The sequence below is a fragment of the Lissotriton helveticus genome, chromosome 10 (assembly GCF_964261635.1).
Source record: "Lissotriton helveticus chromosome 10, aLisHel1.1, whole genome shotgun sequence".
In the NCBI taxonomy this organism is placed as follows: domain Eukaryota; kingdom Metazoa; phylum Chordata; class Amphibia; order Caudata; family Salamandridae; genus Lissotriton; species Lissotriton helveticus.
This window is the reverse complement of record NC_136071.1, coordinates 597714480-597730405: the sequence shown is the minus strand read 5'-3', so window position 1 is coordinate 597730405 and position 15926 is coordinate 597714480. Positions and strand designations below refer to the sequence as shown.

The following is a 15926-nucleotide window of genomic DNA, read 5'->3' as shown; positions in this document are numbered from 1 at the left end:
ACAGTGGCGGCGCACCTCAGGAGACAGAACGTCCATGTCTACCCTTATCTGGACGACTGGCTTGTTCCAGCAAAGTCAGCCCAGCAGTGCGCAGCCAACATGTCCCACACCATTCACCTTCTTCACAGTCTGGGGTTTTCACTAAACTATCCGAAGTCGCACCTTCAGCCGGCCCATGTGCGGCAGTATTTGGGTGCGACGATAGACACCCTGGCAGCCACGGCTCAGCCAAACGCAGTGAGGATAGGCAACATCCAGTCGCTAATCCAAAAGTTCAGACCACAACACTCACTTCCTGCGAGAGTGTTCATGCAGTTGATAGGCATGATGGCCTCCTGCATCTTCATAGTCCCGCACGCACGGTTGCATATGCGTCCGCTCCAGGAATGCTTGGCACGTCAGTGGACTCAGGCTCAAGGACAGCTAAAAGACCTAGTGTTGGTGACCGGTCGGGCATACAGCTCTCTGCATTGGTGGAATCCACACAACCTTTGCAAGGGCCGACCGTTCCAAGAGCCTGTGCCACAGATCATCCTGACGGCGGACGCATCTCTCCAGGGATGGGGAGCTCATGTGCTCCACTACACGGTGCAGGGACTTTGGACGACGCAGCAAAGGAAGATGCACATCAACTATCTAGAACTGATGGCAATCTTCATGTCACTCAAGTCCTTCAAAGTACATCTGTGCAACAAAGTCGTGTTGATCCGGACGGACAACATGACAGCCATGTTCTACATCCAAAAACAGGGAGGGACGCACTCTCCACAGTTGTCTCATCTGTCTCGGAGCATGTGGAAGTGGGCCATTCAGAGGAACATCTTCCTCATGGCGGAACACCTCCCGGGCAAGGACAATCAGATGGCGGATCTGTTCAGCAGGTACAGCCACCAGATGCACGAGTGGGAGCTACATCCATCAGTGCTCCGCCCGTACTTCCAGCAGTGGGGTCATCCAGAGATAGACCTGTTTGCCACAAGAGAAAACGCAAAATGCCACAGCTTTGCCGCCAGGTTCCCTCACCCACAGTCGCAGGGCAATGCGATATGGATGAACTGGTCAGGCAGATTTGCGTACGCTTTTCCCCCAGCGCCTCTCATCCCGCTGGTGGCAAGAAAGCTCAAGCAACACTCGATGACACTCATCCTGGTTGCTCCAACGTGGGCACGCCAACCATGGTACACCACGTTTCTAGAACTCTCCGTGGTGCCGCATCAAAGGCTGCGCCTCACACCCAGGCTCTTGACGTAGAACCATGGCGACATTCAGCATCCAGATCCGCAACAACTCAATCTGGCGATCTGGCTCCTGAGGTCCTAGAGTTTGGCTACCTCAATCTGCCTCCTGAATGCATGGACATCGTCCGGGAGGCAAGAAAGCCCACTACCCGAGCTTGCTATGCAGCAAAATGGAAGCGGTTTGTCATTTACTGTACAGAACACAATATCAACCCGCTGGATGCTTCCATTCCTAATATCTGCTATTTGTTGCATCTTTACAAATGCAATCTAGCATATGCTTCCATCCGGATACACTTATCCGCCATAGCGGCTTATCTTCAGAACAGGCAGCATCTCTCTGTTTTCAGGGTGCCTGCCATTAAAGCATTCCTAGAGGGGCTGAAGCGAGTCATCCCTCCTAGGACCCCACCAGCTCCTGTGTGGAACCTCAATGTGGTCCTCACCAGATTGATGGGTCCCCCGTTCGAGCCTCTACATTCATGTGAGATTCAGTTCCTGACATGGAAAGTGGCTTTTCTCATTGCCATCACGTCTCTGCGACGTGTTAGTGAGCTACAGGCGCTCACAGTACAATAGCCATTTATACAAATTCATCCTAACAGGGTGGTGCTGCGCACTAACCCTAAGTTTCTTCCCAAGGTGGTGTCACAGTTTCATGTTAATCAAACCATCGAACTGCCCGCATTCTTTCCAAACCCTGAAACAGTAGCAGAAAGAATGCTCCACACACTTGATGTCAAAAGAGCGTTAATGTACTACATTGACAGGACCAAAGATTTTAGAAAAACACAACAGCTCTTTGTTGCCTTCTCAGCCCAGCACAAAGGCAACCCCATTTCCAAAGCAGGAATAGCCAGGTGGATCGTTAAGTGTATTCAGATTTGCTATCACAAGGCTAAGCGCACTTTAACGGTCCCCCCCAGGGCCCACTCCACACGCAATTTGGGGGCCTCCATGGCGTTCCTAGGTAATATTCCTTTGGAAGACATTTGTAGAGCCGCCACATGGTCTGCACCACATACGTTCACTACACATTACTGTGTAGATGTGCATTCCAAACAGCAGGCAGCTGTAGGACAGGCTGTTCTTAGAACACTTTTTCAAACTTCTGCAACTGGCACGGGCGGCCGCCGTTAGTGGAGGGACTGCTATGTATTCTATGCTATAGATATGAATTCAGCAGCCCACATGCCTCGAACTGAATATGCTACTTACCAGTGCATCTGTTCTTGGCATGTAGGGCTGCTGACATTCATATCGCCCGCCCTCCTCCCCGGCGCCCGTAGCGGTTGCAGACTTCTTCTTACATTTACTCTTAGGCATGGCCATCGCTTACACTATTGCACTCCATCTTTGCCACAATGGCTAAAAACAATCTAAGGATGGAGTCGATGCCCATGCGCACTGTAGTCCAGGGGAGGAGCCACCTATCTCGTGATACTTCAAAGACTCTTCCAGGACAACAATGTGCAATCATCCGGACCCAACACTAGGCGGCGATCTATGCTATAGATATGAATGTCAGCAGCCCTACATGCCAAGAACAGATGCATACTGGTAAGTAGCATATTCAATAGATGATACAAGACCTCTTCCAGGGATTAAGCCAGAAAGATCTAAAAGGACTATGGCATTTGACAACAAAATCTTACTATCTACAAGAATCCGCAAGATGTGACCCTTTAAGATCATGCATCACCAGGCTTATCTGGCTTCGAACAAGGAAGTGATTGGTGCTTTTCTGACAGCAACTGTGTACACTGCACTATTGTATATTGCAAGTAAGCATGTGGGAAGCAGCTCTGAAAATGCATTATACATTTTAGCTGTGATACCAGTGCTGAAGGGTGAGGCCTAATAACCAGACATGGCATCAATCACTGCCATTATTTCCCAGTCTTATAGATTGGCTAAAACTTGCATGAATTCACGTCAATAGTGTGTGAAAGGTACTCTTAAGATGTAGTGAGTTTTCCAAGAATGTGTAATTAATATCAGAATTATTAGTTCCTGGACAGTATTGAATTCTAGGTGCACTGGACGCCAAAAATACAAGCATACATTACACAAGCAGCCGTCTTGGTCATAAAATGCATGCCCCTTACTACATTTGCACACGTACAGGGACATGGTCTTGGCATAGGGAAATGCAGGAATTTTACTCAAGGGGCTTTGGGCCTCATCCCCAGGCTACAGAAAATGTTCCACCAAAAATGTATGATTTACTGACCTCAACCAGGAAGTCACCCTACCAAAAAGGTGTCAAGGAGAATACTAGGGTACCAGGAATATCTGTAGACGCTAGTAAGGATCACTCAAGTTGGCACCCTAGTAATCTATGGAACATTTCCAGTCCACAGAGTGAAAAGTTAAATGGAAACTTCTAGGGTCATTGGAAATAAAAAAATTGAACAGCTTTATCCTACAGTACTGAACTAACATCCTGACATTGATAATCACCAGTGCAGTTACAGTTCCTTAGATGTGGGCCATTTGCGATATCTTGCCAATTCAAAAGATGGCTAGCTATTGGGAACCTTTACGTCTGCATCATAGGAAAGTCATTAAAGCCATTAAAGCTAGAATATTTCCCCACTTTGTATGCAGAGGTTTCTCGTTTTCCTCTCTTCAACCCTCATGCCTTCCAACATACCTTTCAGTCTTATTCTTTCCCTGTCCTTCAAAGTTGTTATTGACCTTTTTATAGAGCCATTCAAAAATGGGCTATCACCCAAAATAGTCAAAGGACCTGGGTATCAAATGATAAGTATGAAAAGTGGTCCTGGACCTATATTTAGTATTTAGGACAAATCCATTTTTTAAAGAAATGCCAACAGGCAGTTCATAGGAATTAATCCTAAACAGGGAAAGAGAAATGTTCTTGTCTATACAAATACGTATGCAATGCACCCATCAAGTTTTACAAAACATACCAGTTTCTTCGAACATCAACATTTATTTCAATATTTACAATTTATATAAAAATTCTTTGTACATGAATCAAGAAAGAAAAATACCAGGCGCAGTAGTAAAGTGCAAGGAATAGTGCTCGTGTGGGAGAAAAGATCAATGAAAAGGAATAGAATAATTCACAAAAGAAACATAAGGTACAATTCCTTATAACAGAAACCTGACCCAGGTAACTAAATCAAAACAATTACCTATTTACAAAGGCAAAATGCCATGGGTAGGGAAATGGGAAGAAGGATTCAGGTTTCAAAAGATTTAAGGGGTGAAAAATGTCGACGTTTCGACCCTGGCGCATTGGTGGGTGGGTTGACACCTCAGCTGCGGGTCTTCATCAGGACAAGAACGGACAAGGGAACCTACAACGTAAACTGGCAGCACTTCACTTGAAAGAGCCACCAATCAATGATGTGCTCTGCCAACGATTGATGTACTAAATTACCTCAAGTCTATCAATGACAAGGTTTTTCTTAAATAGAACTTAATTCCAAGCGCATATCAGTATATTATTCGGAGGTCACTCAAAAATTGGTAATGTAGCGGATGCACAAATCACCCCGTCAGCTCTGTTAGGGTGGATCACGGAGCCAGCACTCAACTGTGGAAGGCACCGGAGGGTAACGTGAAACGCTCTTACAAGAGTCCCTCGTATGGCTCTCTACCAATTCAGTAGATAGGTTTTCAATCCCCAAACGATGTACAAAGCACAAAACGCATCCGGGTTCTAAATCTCCGAACGATATAGTTCGGAGATTTAGAACCCGGATGCGTTTTGTGCTTTGTACATCGTTTGGGGATGGCTAACAGAGCTGACGGGGTGATTTGTGCATCCGCTACATTTCCGATTTTTGAGTGACCTCCGAATAATATACTGATATGCGCTTGGAATTTAGTTCTATTTAAGAAAAACCTCGTCCTTGATAGACTTGAGGTAATTTAGTACATCAATCGTTGGCGGAGCACATCATTGATTGGTGGCTCTTTCAAGTGAAGTGCTGCCAGCTTACGTTGTAGGTTCCCTTGTCCGTTCTTGTCCTGATGAAGACCCGCAGCTGAGGTGTCAACCCACCCACCAATGCGCCAGGGTCGAAACGTCGACATTTTTTACCCCTTAAATCTTTTGAAACCTGAATCCTTCTTCCCATTTCCCTACCCATGGCATTTTGCCTTTGAAAATAGGAAATTGTTTTGATTTAGTTACCTGGGTCAGGTTTCTGTTATAAGGAATTGTACCTTATGTTTCTTTTGTGAATTATTCTATTCCTTTTCATTGATCTTTTCTTCCGCACGAGCACTATTCCTTGCACTTTACTACTGCGCCTGGTATTTTTCTTTCTTGATTCATGTACAAAGAATTATTTTTATATAAATTGTAAATATTGAAATAAATGTTGATGTTCGAAGAAACTGGTATGTTTTGTAAAACTTGATGGGTGCATTGCATACGTATATGTATAGACAAGAACATTTCTCTTTCCCCGTTTAGGATTAATTCCTATGAACTGCCTGTTAGCATTTCTTTAAAAAATTGATTTGTCCTAAATACTAAATATAGGTCCAGGACCACTTTTCATACTTATCTCTTTTTATAGAGGTCGCAATGTTGAACAGAATGAGAGGCAGCTGAGCACGCTGCCCACACTTTATGGGAGTAAGTTACAGCTTTTTTCAATTCTGTTTGAAGGGCATTTTGAGAAGAATTTTGAAGGGCATTTGGAAGAATATGTTTTCCAACTTGACACTAGATGATCAAAAATGTCAAGTGTGGCTTAAAAATTGGGATTCCTCTTAGGAAAATATAAGGCTTTAAAAGCAAAATAGACTCAGAAGTGTCCTAAGATCCTTCTTTCACAAGCTGGAAAAAAGAACTGGGTCAGAAAGGAAAACTGCCAGTACAGTGCATTGTGGACTATGTTTCCCTTCTAACTGTGTTATGTAATGTAAGCCTAACATTTTATCTTCATGTTCTTGTTAAATCAAGCTTTTTTACCTATATATGAATGCTGCAAAGCGATTCTGCTACTTCAAATCAAAGAGTTATTGTAAATGTAAATGTTGTAGTACTTGTATAGCACCCGAATCACCCCACATGGGGTCTCTCCGGCGCTTGTACGCATACCGCTGTGGAACCCTTGCTGGCTTTTTCCCTGTGAGGGGCCCACTCCTGGGCACCCCCAAGGTGCAGCCAGGCATCCTAGCGCTGTTGGGGCCGATGTGGAGATTAAGCAAGCTATTGCCTAGAGTTGCAGAGTGGGACCCATGATTAGAATAGGCACTGAGGCGAGATTTATCAGGTCTGAGGAAATTGAGCCCAAGACCCGCCGAGGCGGGAATTGAACCCTGGTCCCCGGGCCAGACCACTGCATCAGGGTCTGCCGCTCTAACCATTGAGCCACACTTCTCCACTGTAACATTCGAGAAAATCAGCTCTCTATTAGGCTCCCATCCCACGAGGATGTACAGCTTTCTTCATGGATATAAAACATTTTCTAATGCTTTTTCCATGGAAGAAAACTATATGGAAAAGCTGTTCCAGGATCCATGCTTACAGTGCTAATTATTCTAGTTTACGTGAGTGAAGATTCCTACGGTGCAGAAACAGTACTACAGATAATAACCTTTTTGACGTCTGTACCTCTAAGTGACCATATTGGCCAAGCTACCGTGAGTTACCTGGGAGCGAGCGCTTTTGCAACAATATAGATCTTAGTGAACACTGATTTCTCTAAAAATTTTCTTAGCCTGGCAGGAATGATGAAAGCAGATTTGTGGTATTTTTGTCTGAGCTAAGAATAACTAATTTGAGTATTAGCTGCTCTGTGCATGCTTTGTAATCTAAAGATCTTTACTATGGTTGAAAGAAGCAGCATTCCGTTTGTGGACCGAGAACCTCACACAATGCTATGTAAAGTGCCTTTTGGCAAGGTTGCAAGTAGAAATGGTTTGGTCCCACTATCACTAGGGTTTCAACTTGATATTTGGGGTTTTGAGAGATTTTGCTGACAAATTGTTCTTAATGAGTTTCTAACTTCTACATTTTTGTTCTTTTCCAATACTTGCCTTAAATAAACCATTTATTGTTGTGTGGGGGGGAAGATTGCATCTTTAGTGTAAATAATATAATTCAAATTTGAAATACAAATGGATTATATTATGTGTGCTTGTATTCTAAAGGCTTTTAATTTAACATGTTTGATATGATTCCTATTTGTTCATAGATCCCTCCTGGTATCCAAGCTGACCAGAGGATTCGCATGGGTGGTAAAGGCATTCCAAGGGTCAACAGCTATGGCTACGGTGACCACTACATTCACATAAAAATACGTGTCCCTAAGTAAGTTTCAGTTTTGGGTCCATGAAAATGTACTGTATTTGTAGTAACAATTTATTTAAGCACATTATTGTGTTGATCAAAAAGTTTCAGTTGATTCCTGCATAGACTTAAGAGACAACTTTTTTAGGACTTCATTTAACTTTTTATTAAAGGAAACCATAATGTCAACAATACGCAATGAAGTAGTGCATTACAGCTTGAACAAATTAGTTGCCGCATCACAATGTATTAGGGCTGCCTGAACTGTGCATAGCATCTGTTCACACATAGTTCAGTGAATTAGAAGACAATTCAGGTTGAATGCATTTATATACATGGAGCAGGTAATCACACTAAAACATTTTAATGGCCTTCACCTTAAATTTTCTACCAGCAAGTGTAAAACAGTAGCGCTACTGGAGGCATGCAATCCAACATCTTGAACCCCACATGTTCCTTCATCTCCAGCAAAGTCCTGTCTAAAATAATCCGCTGATTCATTGCAGTGAGGAGCTATGCATATCCAGGCCTCATCAACCGGTGAAGGTCCCGTTAGCCAGACTATTGCAACTGTATGTTTGCTAACAATAAAAAGAGCAACATAAGCCTTTTTAACTGGCTTTGGGACATCTGTTATGTATGATGGAGGTTGACTTATGCCAGTATATACAAATGACTGGGCAGTGCCAGGCCACATGAAAAAATCCTGCCCGGTCAGCAAGACGCCGACAATACTCTGCTCTTATTGTACCATCAATTTGTACGTTACAGCCGGTGAGTAGTATAAGCGACTAAAAACTTAAAATAAAGAAGCTTATGTCTGTAGTTATATGAAATCACTTTAACTTGAAATCAACAATAGTACCAGTTATTGTCTGCCATAACATGTCCAGAATCTGATTCCCATAACCACCTTTCCAGCAGGTTAGAGATTACTATAGTATCAGAGCACAATTTATAAATCTTGCAGACCCATCTACTAGTAGAGTTGAAGGATATTCAGGAGTTGCAAGGAGAAATGTTCAGATTGTTTCCTTGTTCACCTGCTTAAGTAGAAAGTATTTGAATATTTCTAAGGTGTTAGTGATAGCCTTTGTATTGTAGTGACAAAGAATCAATAATTGGCCCTCTAGAAACAAATGTCCAATATGGTAAAAAGTGAGGCCTCAGTCCTGGTTTAAGTGTGGATGTAAGCAAGAGGTTAAGGGCGAGAGGCATGGCCAAGGAGTATAATGAATTTATGCTGGCTGTATTGGCCAGTACCCCCCATGCCCACTGTATACATCATTTAGTATGGACTTTGGAAAATATGCTTGTTTGCCTGACTTCTGATATGGTTTGTAGATAACCATTTTCCACCTAATCTCTTTGTTTCCAAGTGTGGGAGGTGTAGAGTGAGTTTAAAGTTTAAACCAAAAGCCGCAGAATGCACTTAAACCCCCATATGATACAGGTGAAAATCATCCAAAGCATCCTCTTTCAAGAGGTCTAGCGTGAACTTTCCACCCGATCCTGTACTGCTTACTGGAGCAAATTAACTTAGTCAAGAATGTCTGGAGGGAAATGAAAAAAAATCACAATCATTTGGTGTGATTGGTATTTTAATAGGTAGAGTGGTAGTATTATCCATCTCTCTACTTTGTAACTGCAACCACTCCATAACCGGACCACAGTTACTGCGGATAAGAGATCAGGGCATCCTCATCACATTGTACAGTTGTCCCAAAGTATTTAACGGAGGTGGGGCACCAGTTTAATGATCGTGTCCCGGGGGAGTAATTCACTTTTCTCCAGTTAATTCATAATCCAGAGTTGCCCCAAAAATAGATGATCTCCCTAATCAATGGGGCAAATTATCACTAGAGTTTTTAACAGATAATATATTACCTCCATAAGTCATACTTATTACTAAAGCTAAAAAGAAAGCCTCTTCTTTGTTGAGTGAGTGAACTTTAGGTTTTCATCTCTTGAGTTGACCCATTGCGCAAAACGTTCGGCTTCTTCTGGGCTGCCATGCCAGACGATTGTGACATTGTCAATGTATCGGCGCCAGATCTTTATCCGCTCTGCATAGGGGTTATCCTGATGTAAGATGTGGTCCACTTCGAATTGGTGAACATAGAGGCATATTTGAATTGAGATAGGCCGTAGGCACTCCTTTGATTCACTTTGTTTGAAAAAACCTTCTCTGTATGGTTTTATTGTCTATGGGTCCTTCTATGGCGTGCTGCTCGGTAATTAAGGGCTGCCTGTCCCTTAGTTGAACAATTATTTCTGAAGTGGTACGTGATAGCACGATCACGACCCTACCTGGCGCACAGCTTTGATTTGGTAATATTTCCTCCTTTTCTGTAGTTATCCACTTATTCCAATTATTCCAAAAGTACAAGGTTTATTTTCAATTGTTGCATTTATTTTCAAAAACCAACTTTCAAGAAAAAGCAATCTTCTGCATTCAGATTCATTTCATTTTACTTTTTGGCTTTTTTAGTTCATGTTTTGTATTTAACTTCATACAAGTATATGTATTTAAGGATTATCATTATGACCTTCAATTAAATCCTTCATTTAATTCATTAGCCCGATGCATTTCGGGACCATTGTCCCTTCCTCAGGGGCCTCTGTAAAAGATTATACATAAACATTAGTTCTCTCTTACAGTTTTTTAACTGGTTAGTTGTTGACCTCTAAACATAAGCCACTATTATTTGAGTTCACCTAGCTCATACGTGTACATTCTGTTGCTAAATGATTGTGCATCCGGATTATATTTCCAAAACAAACAACAATATGTATATGCTAGTATCAACATTTTCAGTAGTATTTACAAAAACAGTCATCAATATCTGGGTATTGGTAGCGTCATTTAGTTGTCACCAATTATATCACATTCTCATACTTCTCAAAGTGCTTAAATCTGCAATGATGCCTGCGATACATTTTGACCAAACATACAAAATAGTGATGTATTTTCAAGAACTCACCGAATTGATAGAGCTTGAGCATGTAGTAATGTATTTTGTGCATTAAACAAACTTCATGCGGATAAAAAATCTGCGTGAAACATGAAGAGGAATTGTGTTAGAAAGCTATGGGAGTAATGAAACTTGTTCGTAAACTAGCGCTACTTCGCCGTGAGATTACCTGCTCTTCGTGCGTGAAGCTTCAGCGTTTCTGAAAGGAAACGTGATATTTGTGTAAATAAACGGGTAGCGCGTGAGTGATAGAGTTCACTCTAGATTTAGACTATAGAGGCGTGTAGTTCGTAGTGAGCTTACCGTGAGCAGTGTTTTTGCTTTCTCGTTTCTTTCAACGCGGTCTGTTGATCTGTGCTCAATACCGGAGATCAAGTGATTGTGCCGGGTTCACGCTAATGTTTGCCTCAGCTGTGTGAATGCTAGAGCTAAAAGACGGACTAGAAACTCTTAGTCAAAATGTCAGCCATCTTGCAATGTCGAAATTAGAGTCTGGATGAAAAGAATGGTGCAATTTGAGTGGAAACGGGCATATGAGCGAAGGCTCGATAAACTAAAGAACGTGCAGCCATAATCTAGTGAAGCGAAAAGAGCTCGGATGAAGTATATGTGTGCTTGATGTGAACATGGTAGTTGCATTAAAAAATATTACCCAATTATACAGTGTTTAGTGCTACTATTAGAATTCATTACAGCCTGTCATCGTGCTACAAAACACACTGTGTATCAAATTGTTACTGCATTGAATTATTCACAAAAAACATGCAAGGTCTAATTTGTCGTTTAACCCTAACGGTTCCATCGTTTGGAATTTCTTAATTAGCATTACTTCTCTTTGAGATAACAATTTCCGACTGTCCATTCCTTCTCGTGATTCGATTTTTTCCACAGCCATGAATCGTACTTGAGATATATTATGGTTGTGGCTTATCCAATGAGCTGCCAAATTTGATTTAGTGTTTTTATTCCGAATCATGCTCTTGTGCTCGCCAATTCTTATTTTCAGTTTTCTTTCGGTTTTCCCAATGTACATGAGTCCACATGGACATTTGATACAGTACAGTACAAAACTAGAGTTACAGTCCGCTGTGAATTTCAAACTTATTTTCTCTCCCGTTCTCGGATGAGTCACAAAGTTTTGTTGTATCACGTTGTTACAGTGTACACAGTTGTTGCATTTGCGCATTCCTTTGTAGTTGGTATCACTCAGTTTCGTCCTTGCTTTCAAATATTCCTGCAAATTGCGACTTCTTGTGTACGCGAAGATTGGTTTGGATTGAAATAGATTTTTAAGATCCTCGTCATTTTGTAGTAGTTCCCACCGTTTTGTGATTATCTTTCTGATGTTGATTGCTCTGGTGGAGAATTTAGACACAAATACATTGCGGTTGGTGCTGTTTGTTTTGCTTTTACTGATCAGTAAACTTTCTCGCTTTATTGAGTTTATTCGAGTCGCAGCCTGTTCTATGCATGAGTTTGGATAGCCCCGTTCCTTGAATTTTTTCCTCAATCTTTGTAGGTCCTCTTCATGGGCCGTCGGAGTTGAGCAGATTCTTTTGCTTCTCAACATTTGTGAAAAAGGGAGGTTGTCGATTAATCTGGGAGAATGGAAGCTTTGGTACAATAAAGTGTTATTTCTATCTGTTGGTTTTATGTACGTTTGGGTTGCTAGTTCCATGCTTTTTTTGGTTATTTTGACGTCCAGAAATGTGATTTCTGTAGAGCTAATGGAATGTGTAAATTTGATTCTTGGATTTCTTTCGTTAAGTGCTGCTATGTTCTGTTCTAAAGCTGTTTGAGAGTTATTCCAGATTAGAAAAATATCATCAATGAATCTCTTGTAGAGAATGAGGTGTTTTGACCATTGAACTTGAGATAAAATGTATGATTCCTCAAACTGTGCCATGAAAATGTTAGCAAACGTTGGTGCTCCCCCAAATCCCATGCTTGTTCCACTTATTTGTAGAAAGAAATCATCCTGAAATCGGAAATAACTGTGTTGCAGGCAAAAAGTTAAAAGTTCTAATATAAGAACCTTGTTGGCTCCCAGATCATCCATTTGTAACAATGCCCATTCGGTAGCTTCAATTCCTTCTTTGAGGTGGATTGACGTATACAAAGCGGTCACATCAATTGTGCACATTAACCATTGTTGACTATCTGTTAGATCCAGTTGGTTCAGTTGATTCAGAAAGTCAGTGGTGTCTTTGACGTTAGTTTGCCAGTTCAAGACAAATTTTTGAAGAAAGAAGTCTATGTAGGTTCCAAGTGGTTCAAAGAGAGACTCTATTCCTGACACAATAGGTCTGAAGGGGGGATTGTACAAGTTCTTATGCACTTTTGGGAGCATGTACATGTGAGGTCTTTTTGGGTTTTGCTTAGTTAGAAATTGTGCTGTTTTCCCCGATATCCAGTCCATTTCTTTGGCATGTTGCAACATTTTTTCTAAAGTTGCACTGACTTCTGTGGTTGGGTCTTTATCCAAAAGCAGATATGTAGTTTCATCGGCTAGGTGTTCTTTGACCTTTTTGTTGTAGTATTCAGTATCCATTACTATGAGTGCTCCACCTTTATCAGCTCTTTGAAATGTGAGTTCTTCCATTTTAGATAGATTTTGTAATATGCTTTTTTCTTTCTTAGAGAAGTTAGAACCTTTGGTGGTTTGAAAATTGAGTTTGTGAATATCTAGAAGAACCAATTTTTCAAATAAATCTATGGTCTTGTGGGATACCGGTGCTACATACGTGCTTTTTGATTTGAATTCCACATATTCTTTGACTTCTGGTTGTTCTTTCTCTGTGATAACATTGGTGAAAAAGTGCCTTAATCGGATGTTTCTCATGAATTTATATAGTGAAATTTCTGTTTCCGCTAGGTTGGTGTGGTATGTGGGAACGAATGACGTTCCTTTATTCAGAACTTGCATTTGTTCTTTTGTCAGTTGAGTTGATGAGATGTTGATGACTATGTTTTCCCGCTCTGGAGATTTGGTTTGGTGATTTCTTTTGTTTTGGCTTCTCCTGGTTTTGGTTGGTTTCCACTTGGTTTGACTATGGGGTCGGGTGGTTTCGCTGGTTGTTGGCCTTGTTCTAAAAAAAGTTTCAGGAGTAGATGCCTGGGATGTGGTTGCTGTGGTGGTCGCATCGCTTGGTGTGCCCACTATTTCTTTTCTTTGGATTGGTAGTCTTGAGGTTGCGATATCTCCATCTGAAACTACACTTTCATCTGAGGAAGTAAACTGTTTTTTGAATGTTGGGCGACGTTGAGCGTACATTTCTGCCCATGTGTACACCTCGTTTAAACGATAATCTATCGTGTCTCGTTTAAATTTTCTCAATTTTCTTTCCTGCAGGTCTTTTTCATAGCTTTCCAGTTTTTTGTTGATTATTTCCAATTCATTTGACCATTCAGTTGCTTCCATTCGTTTAGATAGGTCTCTTTGGAGATTAAATATTTCTTCCTCAAGATCTTTTATTGTTTTTGATAGTTCTTCAACTATGAGTAAGATGAGGTCTAGGGAGCATTTATTTAGTACCGCATACCATCTTTCCATGAAGTTTTTGTTATGTTGTAATCGAAATAGTAATGGTTTGATGGCAAGTCTGAGGCCTCTAGGGATCCGTTGGTGTTTATGATATTGGATTAACGTGGTCGCGTGTAGCCTCTGGTTTAGTTCACGACGCATAGTGAATTCAAGGTGTTTCAATTGTTGAATGGTGGAGCCTTGGTGAGACTCAAAGGTTTTTGTGGCTTTTATTAAAGCATAAATCTCTGTGGCTTGTTCCGATGTATATGTTATCGTATGTGCTCGATTTTCTGTGGTGCCTGCTATGCTGTCAAAGGATGTCATCCTGTTAAGTCTGGTGGGTGCTCTGGCCCAAACTGGCAGTGACTTTGATGAATATTTGAATTGAGATAGGCCGTAGGCACTCCTTTGATTCACTTTGTTTGAAAAAACCTTCTCTGTATGGTTTTATTGTCTATGGGTCCTTCTATGGCGTGCTGCTCGGTAATTAAGGGCTGCCTGTCCCTTAGTTGAACAATTATTTCTGAAGTGGTACGTGATAGCACGATCACGACCCTACCTGGCGCACAGCTTTGATTTGGTAATATTTCCTCCTTTTCTGTAGTTATCCACTTATTCCAATTATTCCAAAAGTACAAGGTTTATTTTCAATTGTTGCATTTATTTTCAAAAACCAACTTTCAAGAAAAAGCAATCTTCTGCATTCAGATTCATTTCATTTTACTTTTTGGCTTTTTTAGTTCATGTTTTGTATTTAACTTCATACAAGTATATGTATTTAAGGATTATCATTATGACCTTCAATTAAATCCTTAATTTAATTCATTGGCCCGATGCATTTCGGGACCATTGTCCCTTCCTCAGGGGCCTCTGTAAAAGATTATACATAAACATTAGTTCTCTCTTACAGTTTTTTAACTGGTTAGTTGTTGACCTCTAAACATAAGCCACTATTATTTGAGTTCACCTAGCTCATACGTGTACATTCTGTTGCTAAATGATTGTGCATCCGGATTATATTTCCAAAACAAACAACAATATGTATATGCTAGTATCAACATTTTCAGTAGTATTTACAAAAACAGTCATCAATATCTGGGTATTGGTAGCGTCATTTAGTTGTCACCAATTATATCACATTCTCATACTTCTCAAAGTGCTTAAATCTGCAATGATGCCTGCGATACATTTTGACCAAACATACAAAATAGTGATGTATTTTCAAGAACTCACCGAATTGATAGAGCTTGAGCATGTAGTAATGTATTTTGTGCATTAAACAAACTTCATGCGGATAAAAAATCTGCGTGAAACATGAAGAGGAATTGTGTTAGAAAGCTATGGGAGTAATGAAACTTGTTCGTAAACTAGCGCTACTTCGCCGTGAGATTACCTGCTCTTCGTGCGTGAAGCTTCAGCGTTTCTGAAAGGAAACGTGATATTTGTGTAAATAAACGGGTAGCGCGTGAGTGATAGAGTTCACTCTAGATTTAGACTATAGAGGCGTGTAGTTCGTAGTGAGCTTACCGTGAGCAGTGGTTTTGCTTTCTCGTTTCTTTCAACGCGGTCTGTTGATCTGTGCTCAATACCGGAGATCAAGTGATTGTGCCGGGTTCACGCTAATGTTTGCCTCAGCTGTGTGAATGCTAGAGCTAAAAGACGGACTAGAAACTCTTAGTCAAAATGTCAGCCATCTTGCAATGTCGAAATTAGAGTCTGGATGAAAAGAATGGTGCAATTTGAGTGGAAACGGGCATATGAGCGAAGGCTCGATAAACTAAAGAACGTGCAGCCATAATCTAGTGAAGCGAAAAGAGCTCGGATGAAGTATATGTGTGCTTGATGTGAACATGGTAGTTGCATTAAAAAATATTACCCAATTATACAGTGTTTAGTGCTACTAT

The 15926-nt window shown here is 41.1% G+C and overlaps 1 protein-coding gene across 2 annotated transcripts in view; it reads left to right on the top strand.

The window, feature by feature from the left end:
* Nucleotides 1-15926, top strand: part of DNAJA3 (DnaJ heat shock protein family (Hsp40) member A3) — a 264697-nt gene that overhangs the window by 156818 nt on the left and 91953 nt on the right. For both annotated transcript variants that reach the window (XM_078663123.1, XM_078663124.1), the window contains exon 9: nt 7427-7542. In XM_078663123.1, the coding sequence (XP_078519249.1) occupies nt 7427-7542 (116 nt within the window). The remainder of the gene's footprint in view (nt 1-7426; nt 7543-15926) is intronic.